This window comes from Orycteropus afer, unplaced genomic scaffold, assembly GCF_000298275.1.
Source record: "Orycteropus afer afer isolate SDZICR_OR568_19922 unplaced genomic scaffold, OryAfe1.0 scaffold00035, whole genome shotgun sequence".
NCBI lineage: Eukaryota > Metazoa > Chordata > Mammalia > Tubulidentata > Orycteropodidae > Orycteropus > Orycteropus afer.
The window spans coordinates 17774744-17787589 of record NW_006921622.1 but is presented as its reverse complement, the minus strand read 5'-3'; the positions used below and the strand labels follow the sequence as shown (position 1 = coordinate 17787589).

The following is a 12846-nucleotide window of genomic DNA, read 5'->3' as shown; positions in this document are numbered from 1 at the left end:
ACCTGAAAAAGTATGCTATGGTTCAGCTAGCCCCCACTCCATTTATTTGGCTTCTTCCTTTCATGAGATTTTTAAAAATGTTTTTGCAACAGAGAATTTCAAACATACACAAAAAGAAATGGAATAATATAATAAATACCCACATACCCTTCACTCAGCTTACATGTGATTTTAAGTAATGTATTTTTTGTCTATTCATACTAATACAAAAAGAGAAGTCTCAGTCAAATTACAAATAAGCTCCCTGTGTGGAAAAATTGTCTCTAAAAAGAAAATCATACTGTGTCCTTGGATTACCTTAGTTAGGACCAAATGGGGGAAGTAAATAAACTTAAATAATAAATGTGTTTCACTTCAACAACAGAGACAAAGAGTCCCAAATATATACTGAAAAGGTTGAACAGAGTTGTTCTCAAGCAGTATACAGAAGGCTCTATTTCTGCTTCAAAATGAGCTTCTGTTCGTCTCTTCTGACAATTCTGAAAATAAGTGTTTCACTTTGCTTGTTAGAAATTACAAGCTTTATCAGTGTTTCTTAAAATCTATCCCTCATCCACCATATCAGAGTGAACCAGGGTACTCTTTCAAAACAGACTGCAGCCCTATTCCAGACATACTGAGTCACTGTCTCTAATGGTGGGGTTTTAGAGTCTACACTGCCCATAAACCATGGCCAAGTGGAACAAGAGTCTAGTGTCCTATGACAAAGGTGACCTAAAACTTGGGGGCCTAGTTAGCACAACACCCTTGAATTCTCTTCCCAGCTCAAGAGTAGAAGGACTAATCTGCTCTCAGTGGCATAATCGAGGGCAACTCTTCTTTCTTCTTAATCTCCACATCACTATGGGTTTCAAAGGATAAGGATAAATATTTCATTAGAGTTCTATAATGGAGAAACTCACTATTAAAATGCAAAGTCAGTCCCTCTCTACACAGATACACACACACATATACATACACTTAACTTTTCAGCTGTAAACTACATTTTCCAATTGTTACCTGCACTGATAAAAGAACATATTCAAGTTTTCTGTGTGCCCATCAATATATCTGTATAGAATCTCACAGAAGATTAAAAAAAAAAAAAAAAAAAAAGCTATCACTGAATCAACCTGCTATAAATCTGGGTCCTTCAACTTTTGAGATTATGAAATGTGCTCTGCTTTCCACTCTGGTTGCTTTGTCAGCCTCTTCCATGTGGATCCAGAAGAGGTACCTCTAGGGGGCGGGGAGAAGTTTTCCCCAAATCATACTTCCAGGACTCTGACGTATTATGGTGTAATGACAGTGTTACATTAGTTTCCTGTGGTTGCCATAACAAATCTCCAAAAACCTGGTGATTTAAAATTACAAATACTTATCCTTTCACAGTTCTGGAGGCCAGAAGTCTAAAATCAGTATTACTAACATGAAATCAAGCCATAGGTAAGGCCAGGCTCAAGTGGAGAATTGGTTCCTTGTCTCTTCTCATTTCTGGTGGCTGCTGGCACTCTTTGGCTTGTAGCCACATCACTTCAATCTTATCTTATAGGTCAGTATCTTCAAATCTTTCTGCTCTGTCTTCACAGTGTCTTCTCTGCATGTGTCAAGTTTCCCTTTGCCTCTCTTATATAAGAATATATGTGATTGCACTTGGATAATCCAAGACACTATCCCCATCTCAAGATTCTTAACTTAATCACACCTGCAAAGCCCCTTTTTTGCCAGGTAAGGTGACATTCACAGGTTCCAGGAATTAGGACATTAGTATATTTTGGGGGCTATTTTTCAGTCTACCACAGGGTTCCTAACTTGTCAGCCTCTTCTGTTGATACTCAAATGGGATCCCCACCCCTGTAAAATTAGTTAATTTGCCTAAAATTTTCTGTGTGTTCTCATTACTGACAACTACACCTTGAAGTGTCCCACCTTCCACAGTGGCATTCAGGTTTAATGGGTGGGATTTAAAAGAGTTTCTGAATGTCTCTTGCTCTCAGCTTCTCATCTTCAACTTTATACTTCTGCTTCTTGACCTTTGTCTCTGCTCACTGCAACCATGTTTCCTTTTCCTGTATTGTTTACAGACACATGGGGATGCTACTGGTATCAGCATCAAAGGTGCCATCAATCTAAGGGATGCACAGAATATAGGGGGGATGCCTATGAGCTCAAACTTGCTTAGCATGTTGTTACCTGGGTCATTGTTCATTCACCTTTGCATGCTCAGAGTGAAGTCTTTATGTTTAGCAGGAAAGGTGGTTTTACAGTTGATCACAACAGTCATGAATTCATTAGCAGTATCACTATCAAGAGGAAAGGATGGATATCTAGGACCAGTGACTCCTAAGTATTTTCAGATTCATCTCCAGATAAAATAGATACCTGTAAAGCTCCATCATAAATGATGCCAATTTCACACTATTGTGTATCTTCTTGCCACTGAAGAAGCACTACAGAAGTTTCTGAATCTTGGGATAAGTGGGGAGTGAGCTACCATGATGGTATCTTGGATCTACAACTTACCTAGGTTAGCACAATGCAAAGGTTTCTGCACAGGATACAAGGCACTAAAGAATAATTCACTATCAGTTTTTTTTTTTTCTTTTTCTTTTTCAAATTAGGCACAGGTAATGTTACTGTAGAAGTCAGTTCTTCCATAGATGATATCAACTTCATACTGGCATGGGTACTGGAAGAGAATGCACATAGCACATTCACAAGACCTAGAGGGAGTAGACAGTCCTCTCATTGATGTTCCCCTTACACTTGATGAAACGATGCCCATTTGATCATCAAAATAATCTGTTTTAGTAGATAGTCTTAAATTTTCCTTTAAAGATCTATTTTAATAGTGAGTATGGCCACATCAAAAGTGCCATCTCCCAGGGTAAGGACAAAAACATCTGTTTTGGCACCAACCTTCTTGCCTATCCCATTAATAGCAGCAGATGGCTCAGGGATTTGGAACACATATAGCTTGTCACCAGGAGTCATTCAACTAAGCTGGTGCTGTAATGACAGTGTAACAGCATTCCCTAGGGTACGTTTCTGCAATTTCCTTCTTCTTTGTGAGAATCCTAAAAACCACTCCCTCTGACTATAAGATTTTACCACATCTGGACCTTTGACCTATTATCTGATGGGACGACTGAGACTTATAATCTGCACCACCTAATCAAATATTTGGTTTTGCAAACTGTATTAGTGGGATTCACTGCCACTTGATTATTTGAAGAATCAAGATCAAGAGATCTGTGTAATATGGTCAACATAACTTAGGGTAGTCCTGTTTTCCTGATGGCTGGCAATCATATCCACTTTCTAGTACGTGAAGATTTTCACACGGGAATGGCAAGAATAGCTTCCTTTAGTGAAGCGGCTGAGCAGAATAGGTTTGACTTGCTTGAGAAAAATATAGACACTAAAGCTGTGCCATATTTAATAAGGATAGTATTTTTTTTTTTTTTAAAGAAATGTATGTATTACAAAGGTCATTTTTGACTTGGATTCCTTGATAAATTCTTAAGAGTTAAATGCCTTGACCTATAGTTAGTTTGCATTTTGTTGAAATCTGTTACAGGGTGAGTTGTACAGGAAGCAGACTCTGAGATAGAACACCCTTGGAATCAACAATTAAGGGAAGAACTAGGACTGGGCAGAGGTAAAACTGATCTAAAATGCAGGCACACTGACAGCTTTTGCCACCCCATAGGGTTCTCTGGACCTAGAATGACCCTTCAAAGTTTTGTCCTGAGATGATCAGGTGTTTACATTCCTTCATCTATTAGTTCCTGGATGTGAGTACCGGAAGAAGGGGCACAACAGTAGATGATGGGATTCTGTGCAGCTGAGGCAATCCTTGAAGGGGTTGGCAGTTGAAGGCTCTCTGCTAACAGCACTCTAAGCAACTGGGGCAATGACAAGCCATTCCTTGAAGGGGGTTTGGGTGGTATATCTCAGAATCCAACACAATTTTGTTTTCTGGAGATTTTAAGTCTAAATCATCTGTTGTGTGCATTCCTACTTTACCCACCCTGGTACTGAGGTTATTAGGATACAGAGAGGAAAAATAAAGATTAAGTCTTAAGCTTTTTTGAGAATGTATGGTAAACTATGGCTATTCTCCCCAGAAAAATATGCACATACACACAAACAAATTTGCATATAACTTCAAAAGGTTCAGTGACCCCCATACTTCCTATGGACCCCAGGTTAAGAACTTCCAGTAAAATAATCTTAGTGAGGACCATTTAATGGACAACTGAAAAATTAAACAAAGGAAAAAGAAAAAAATCAAATGAATAGAAGTTTCCTCTGCTTTCTATTTCTTAAGATACCTGTTGTAGTGCTTCCCAAAAGCCCCTCCAGCATTACTATTAACTGCTCTAACACACATCTTGAAAGCAAGATACATGTAACAAGCTGCATGCTGTCATTATTGTTATTGTTGGTTGCCCTTGAGTTGATCCCAACTCATAATAATAATAACTCCTCGGAAGGAAGATGGGGCAATCTACTTCCGTAGTGATACTGCCTCGGAAACCCAAGGAGAGGTAGCTATGAGTTGGGTCCGACTCGACAGCACATAACAACAACAACATAATAATAATCCCATGTGATACAGAACTTCCCCATTGGGTTTTCCTGGCTGTAATTTTTACGAAAACAGATCGCCAAGTCTTTTTCCTGCAGAGTGGTTAGGTGGATTCAAACTGCCAATCTTTTGGTTAGAGACTGAGTGTTTACTCTTTTAATAAGCCTCAAAAGACCAAACAAACAAACAAATAAAAAAAACCACAACCCCCTCGCCCCCTCCACTGAGTCAGTCCATTCTGACTCACAGTGACCCAACAGGGCAGAGTAGAACTGCCACATAGGGTTTCCAAGGCTGTACTCTTCATGGAAGCAGACAGCCACATCTTTATCCTATGAAGTAGGTGGTGGGTTCAAACACTGACCTGCTGGTTAGCAGCTGAGCACTTTAATCACTATTACACCAGGGCTCTCTTAATAAGCCTTACCAAAGCCATTATACTTTTTTTTTAATTGTGATTTGGGTGAAAGTTTACAAAGCAAATTCACTTTCCATACCACAGTTCACATACACTCTGTCTCATGACACTGATTACAATTTACCACAATGCAACAGTTCCCCTCCCACTTACTCCCCATAGTTACCTCTTCCCTGTGTCCTTCCCTCCATGCACTCCTGCCCCCTGCGCTGTCTCCCTGTGCATACAGAGCCCTTCTATTCTCCCATGATTGTTCTCTCCAAGGAGTTTATCTACCTAGTATAAATGTTCACCTCTCAAATGTTAAAGTGGGTTTCTCTAAATTCTCCCATCACCAACAAAAAAAGCATGAAATATAATAACAGGGTCTGCATGCCACTGGGGCTTAAGGATACTTCTAACGGCACTGGATAAAAACAGAGACTGTGTGTGGTCCTGCTCCTTAATCATTAGCTATCTGTTTTCCACATCATTCTACGCCTTTCTCAGCAACCAAAATCATAAATGACCCAGCTCTCCAGCAGCATCCCTCCTCCAACTTTTCTTGCTTTAAGTGACATGGAAGTAACAGCTAGATATTTAGCACATTAAAAGCCTGGCTCAAAAGGATCCAAAGGAAGCAAGTATTCTCAAGAAGCTGAGCCTTGGAGAGTAACATTACTAGGGGACCATACCACCCAAATGCATGCTGCGATTGCTACTCACAACATATGCTGGACACTACCTCTGCAGAGTGACTTTAAAAAGTCCTGCTCCGGATTACTTACAGAGGAGAATGAAGCCACAGCTAAAACATTCCCTGGAGAGAGCAGTATTAAACTTACTATGTAAACTAACAAGGCCTTTTCTGTATTAAAATTTCCCATGTTTTTCTGTAACTAACAGTTTACATAGACAGTTTCAATAGGGCAAAATGAATAAAACATGGAGATAAGAGGTGATATAAGATTTAAAGGAGTGAAAAGTGTTTTCCTTATGTTATCTCTGAGGGTAATTAGTCCGTGAAATTAAAAAAAAAAACATAAAAAAACACTCTCTGGAGAGCAGTGTCTTAACCAGGGGAAATTCTGCCCCCTCCAGGGGACACTGACAATGTCTGGAGACATTTTTGGTTGTCCCACTTTGGGGGATACTATCGGGATCTAGAGTATAAAGGCCAGGTATGCTGTGTAATATCCTACAGTGGTCAGGGCAGTCTTCCTAACAAAAAATCACCGCCAGCAGTGACAAGGCTAAGAAATCCTGCTGTAGACCACCAAAAACACACACACAAAACCCAAACCTTCTGCCACTGAGTCGATTCCGACTCATAGTGACCCCCACTGGGTTTCTAAGCCTGTAAATCTTTATGGCGTTGATTGCCTCATCTTTTTCCTGCAAAGCAGCTTGTAGGTTTGAACTTCTGACCTTCTAGTTAGCAGACAAATGTCTTAGCCACTACGCCACCAGAGCTCCTTTGCTGTAGAGCACGAGACGAATTTCAAGTTTTACTCCTTGGGAGCATTTCTATTGCTCTGCCTTCCAGGTAAAGTAAAAGCGGTGCTGATAATGGTTAAAAAAAAAAAAAAAAAATCATTGCCAGAGATGTCACTGCTAGCTGAAAATACAGTTTTGAGGTCTTTTAAAGTCTCAGGTACTCTGGATGCCAACCCTGAGAACATGGTGCCATGTACCGGAGAAACAGAGGCACAATACAGGGCACCAAAGCCTCCTGAGAGAGGTGAGAAGCCACCAAGAAACTATCTGACACTCATTCTTACTGGCAGCATCCTTAAATTTAGTGCTGAGAGATACCTTATTCATTCCTTAAATTATTGCCTATGAAGAAAATGAAATACAATACAAATGTTCAACAACAGAAAAATGTACTAGTACATTATAGCCTATTGGCGTTTCAATCAATAGTAACTATTGTTATTAAAATAACAACTATGAAGACACAAGCAGCAGGGTAAAGAGTTTAAGAAATAAGGGTAATTAAAGCAGAACACAAAAGCATACACATTGAATGACTAAACACAAAGAATGGAAGGGAAGAGGGGATGATGAAAATAGCTACTTCAAATAATGGATAAAACTTTTTTCTTTTTTAAGATATCTTCTAGTATTAAAATGTTGCAGTTTATAAATAATAAAAATTTTACATATATTTACAACATAAAAGTTGAGGATCAACAGTCAGTATGTCCTTTTTTAAAAATAAGTTCTCTTTTGCATGTTTCGGAAGGTCACAGGAAGGGCAGGCAGTCCAAGGTGTACTATACAGAATAATGGCCCAGCTATTGACTTTATAGCAATCAACCTTTGCACTAACTGCCCTGAATGTATAATGATTAAAAGTATGTAGACATCCTAGTCTACTTCTGAGTGAGAAACTATCTTAATTGAATTCTTTCTAACGTTTATTTCCAGCTGAAGTTGTTCTTCAGTGGACATTAAAAAGTCTAGAAGAGGACACTGCCCAGGTTAAATTCCAGAGTGACTCAAAATCAGAATCACTAATAACAAAGTGGGTTCTTACATATATGCTACTTACCAAAAGGGAAGGCAACCTTGGGAAGGCAGATTTCCCAAATATAAAGATAACTGAGGAGTGAAAGGAAATGACTCACCGGGAGTTACCATGATGAATATTACATGCTCGAGCCATTAGCACCACAATTATTGGTCGAAAGGCTTTTCCTCTTCCATCAAAGTAGTACTCAGACATTTCCTTAAGTTCTGTTGTTGATATGAATAGTTCCTGAAATAAAGTTTCTTTGTATCAATATAGCATTCTCCAACACAGAAAGTCAAAAGGATGAAAGAATTCTATTTCTTTCTAAAATTTTTTATTTGATTACAATGTATACATCTCAATGGAGAAATTCAACACTCAGTTGGAAAAAGTTTCAACTCCCACGTGGCCACAAACATGGCTGCCCTGAAGGTCAGGTCATGAGCAACGCTTGGTCCCTTGCGTGCTAGAGGTGCTAGAAGCAGGTACTGCCATCTGCCCCAGTGACTACACCAAACACCAGATGAGTCCCATAGACACTAGGAGGGGGAAGGAACATGAGGTAGCCCAGGGACTCTGGGCCAGTTACAGCTCCATAAAAAAAGGCACAGGGGCTGGTGAGCAGCTTGGAAGCATGAAGGAGAGAGCAGAAAGAAGTGAGGGGTGGGGAGCCAGTATCTGCTGGGAGTGTATGCAGCAGGAGGCTGAGGGTATCCTGGGTAGGAGGCAAAGTTGTGTATTAGGAGCAGGTAAGACTGCAGTGGGGAAGAAGCAGGGGGACACTAAGTCTTGTTCAGTCTTTATTTACCTAAAGACCTCAGAGGGAACATCAGGCAATCTACTTCTGGAGAGATACTGCCTTGGAAATCCAACGAAGCATGGCTATGAGTTAAACTGACTCGATGGCAATGAGTTTGGTTTTTAAAGGAAGTATAAGACATGGCTGGCCTGACTGCAAGTTTACAATTAAGTGGAGAGATAAGTAACTTTAAATATGAAATATTCAGTGAATAATATAGTGCAGATCCAAACATTATTGCACATTAAGTATTTTAAGAGTCCTGACAAGGGAGAGATCAGTGTGGGCTAGAAAAGAATTGAACATTCCAAATGGGCTTGAACCTAGATCATAAGAAAAAGGATTCTGATTCATGAAGAGGAAGGTGAACCTTCCAGGTGATGAGTATCCCCTGGAAGGAGAGGGAGCAGTGTATGACCTCAGCCAGGTGCAGTTGAACATGACACAGAGGGCCAATCATTAACTCTCTAAACTATGGACTCAGTGCCAAACACTCCAATAAATGCAGAGGCTACAAAGTTAAATAAGATGGCCATTTGCTTATGAGGAGCTCAGAGTCTAGATGGGGAGAAATAAAATAATCATTGTAATTTAACACAAATACAATGTGACAGGTGCTTATCATTGAGGGAGGCAGTCACCGCAGGAGCACAAAGGAGGGACCTGTTCCTCACAGTGATAGGGAGGACAGAAAAAATTTTCATTTTGACATTCTTGACATGAGAAATGAAGGTGGTCTGGCTTAGGCAGTAAGGACTAAAGGAAAGAGACTAGAAGGATGTTGAGGGAGAGGGAGGAATCAATGATCCTTCCCAGGTTCCTGGATGAAACAAGGAAAATAGGAGGGAAAAAATATTTGTAGGGGAAAAATATGGCTTCAGATATGTTAAGCTTGAGATGGTCATGTGTACTCCTTGGAGCTGTCCAGTAAACAATTAGATATATGGGCTCAGGAAAGAAGATTTAATGACTAGTGGCCAGTTGATCTTGAGTCAACTTTGACTCATGTACCAACCATAGGTGTAAGTGGTTAATCTTCGTGGCTTCTAACTGTGAGGCTGGAGGTGCAAGTCTACTCAGAGGTACCCCAGAAGAAAGGCCTGGAGATCTACTTCTGAAAAATCAGCCATTTAAAATCCTATGGAGCACAGTTCTATACTGATACACATTAGGTCAACATGAGTCAGAATCAACTCAATGCAGCTGGTTTTAGAGATATTATTTGGGAGTCCTAAGTATGGAAGGGAATTTCTGGGTAGTGCAAAACATTGGTATGCTTGGCTGCTATCCGAAAGGTTAGAGGTTCAAATCTACCCAGAGGTGCCTGGCAATCTACTTCTGAAAAATACTGAAAATCCTACAGAGCACAATTCTACTCTGACACACAAGGGGTTGCCATGATTTAGTTAACTACATGGCAACTGGTTGCCCCTGGGGTGGGGTGGAGGTGATAAAAAAGGAACTCATGAAGCAAACTGATGAATGGCTGGAGCATTAGGAAAAGCAGAAAAGTGTGGAAGCGAGGAGAATAGAGTTTCAACAAGGAGGGAATGGTCAACAGGGTCAAATGTTCAAAAAAGACAAGGAAAATAAAACCCAAAAAGTATAAAAGGAAATTACTGACAACTCTGGTAGAAGCAGTTACAGAGGAGAAGCTGGAAAGGAATCCTCAGTACAATGGTAGAGCAGATGAAAAGGGCTAAGAATGAGACAGAGGGTAGAGAATTCTAAGAAATTTGACCACAAAGAAGGGAAGGAGTAAGACAGAGATTCAAAGAATAGTCTTTCTCAAAATGATTATGAAGAAACTGGAGTACCTTAAGTGGATATGAAAGCAACAATAAAAAGGGAGAGTTTGCAGATAAAGGAGAGACATTAGACTGAGGAGGAGGCAAAGCGGATAGGATTTGCATAGAGGTAAAGGGACTGTCCTTGGAAGGAAGGGGAAACTTACTTCACTGAGAAGGGAGGGAATGACATAGCTGGGTGTAGATAAGCTTGTCAAAGGTGACAGAGCAGGAGTATAGAAAGTTCCTGCCTCATGTCCTCAATGTGTCTATTAAATAGGAAGTATGCTGCTATGAGAATATGAGAAAGTTACTGGGTGGGGACTAGAAGGAAGTAGAAAAATCTGAAAGCTGACAAGAGGGATGCAAATATTTCTGGACAAATGGGGGCCACTAAAGTTTTTGGGAAAAGAGTAAAATTTGGGGCAGAATGGCTCCAATAATGGGAATTTTATGAGGGAAACAGTAACAGGAGTCATTGGGAGGCTTCATTGTTTCAGTAATCTTGGAATAGGTCATGGGAATGAGAGGAAATTCATCTCGCAATTATGTACTGCTAATAGTGCTTTTTTCAGCTTCCCAACCCTGCAAGAACCATTTTGGAAAGTAACATGTACGACATCCTCCCAGTTGCTCAGCACTGGATTGCAATAGTTGTTGCTCAAGAAACAATTGAAACTTGATGCACCTAAATCAAGTTTTGAAGGCCATTGTGTTTATCTGAAAATCTGCATTTTTTTTTTTAAATTGTGATTTGAGTGAAAGTTTACAAAGCAAATTCATTTTCCATACAATAGTTTATATATATTTTGTTTCATGACATTGATTGCAATCCCCATAATGTAATGGCACTCTTCCCAATTGCTCCCTGTGGTTACCTTTCCCCATGTCCTTCTTTCCTATGTATTCTTGCCCTCTGAGGTACAAATGTCGCCCTTCTGATCTCCTGTGGTTGATTGTTTTAAGGACTATACGTACCTGGTGTAAATGTTTACCTTATATGCCTGTCTACTGTTTGGCTAGAAGCCACAGGAGTGAGTTCAATTCCAGGTCTGAAGGGATAATAGGGGCTATAAGTCTCAGGGGCTTCACCAGTCTCAATCAGACCAGTAAGCCTGGTCTTTATGATTTTGAGTTTTGTTCCACATTTTTCTCTCACTCTACCCAGGTTCTCCTATTTTGATCCTTTTCCAAGTGGCTAACAGTGGTAGCCGAGCACCATCTAGTTCTTCTGGTCTTAGGGTCATGTAGGCTGAGGTTCACATGGTCTACTAGTCCCTTGGACTAATTGTTTCTATGTGCCTTTGGTTTTCTTCAATCTTCTTTGCTTCAGACAAGGGAAGACCATTTGTTGCATTTTAGATGCTACCTGTAAGCTTTTAAGACCCCTATTTTTACTCACCAAAGCACTACATAAAACGTTTTTGTGCAGTGTATTATGACAGTTGAGCTTGATGCTCCCCATGACCATGGTTCTGAGCCATGGTCCCTGTGGCTCATTACCTCAGGGTGTTTGGCAGTGGCTAAGAAATTATAACTTTGCCCTGCTATCTCTATTCTGTATATGGACATTCTTATACAAATACGTATGTAGAAATATTGTCTGCCACACTTACATATGTCATGGGTATATTCCCTTTTGCCTAGACATATTAGATCATTTAGCCTGTCTATCTATGTATCCACCCATAGGTTAATGCATGCCATTACTGAAAATGACAGAGGGGTTAGGAACAACTAAGGGAGACGAACTTGTCTGTCAGTTTGTCCTCTGGTGATGGCTTAAGTGTTGTTGTGAGGCTGGAGGCTATGCCACCAGTGTTGCAAAATGCCAGCAGGGTTACCCATGGTAGACAGCTTTTAGCAGAGTTTCCAGGTTAAGGCAGACTTGGAAGAAGGAAGAGGCCATCTACTACTCAAACAATTGGGAAGTGAAAACCTTATGAATAGCTGTGAAACACTGAAGGCTATAGTGCCAGAAGATGAGCTCATCAGGTCGGAAGGCACTCAAAATTCGACTGGGGAAGAGGTGACTCCTCAGAGTAGAGATGACCTTAATGATATGGATAGAGTAAAACTTTCAGGATCTTCATTGCTGATGTGGCACAACTCAAAATGAGAAGAAACAGATGCAAACATCCTTTAATAACTGGAACATGGAATTATGAAGTATGAATCTAGAAAAATTGGAAGTTGTCAAAAACGAAATGGAACACATAAAGACTGATATCCTAGGCATTAGTGAGCTGAAATGGACCAGTTTTGGCCAATTTGAATCAGACAACCACATGATCTACTATGTTGGGAATAACAAATTGAAGAGGAAGGGTGTGGCATTCATTGTCACAAAGACTGTTTCAAGATCTGTCCTAAAGTATAATGCTACCAGTGATAGGATAATATCCATACCTACAAGGAAGACCACTTAATACTACTATTATTCAAACCTATGCATCAACCACCAAAGCCAAAGATGAGGAAATTGAAGATTTCTACCAACTTCTACAGTCTGAAATTGACCAAACATGCAATCAACATGTGTTGATTATCACTGGTGACTGGAATGCAAAAGGTGGAAACAAAGAAGAGTTACTGTTGTTGTTGTTAAGTGCCGTCGAGTCATTTCCAACTCATAGCGACCCCATGCACAGCAGAATGAAACACTGCCCGATCCCATGCCAGCCCCACAATCCCTGCTATACTTGAGCCCATCATTGCAGCCACCATGTCAATCCATCTCATTGAAGGCCTCCCCCTCTTTTGTCGACACTC

General features: G+C 40.2%; 1 protein-coding gene across 1 annotated transcript in view; it reads right to left on the bottom strand.

Annotated features, from left to right (window-relative positions):
- PDSS1 (decaprenyl diphosphate synthase subunit 1) overlaps positions 1–12846 on the bottom strand; it is a 67069-nt gene that overhangs the window by 46315 nt on the left and 7908 nt on the right. The window contains exon 4 of the mRNA XM_007936418.1: positions 7604–7734. Within this exon, the coding sequence (XP_007934609.1) occupies positions 7604–7734 (131 nt within the window). The remainder of the gene's footprint in view (positions 1–7603; positions 7735–12846) is intronic.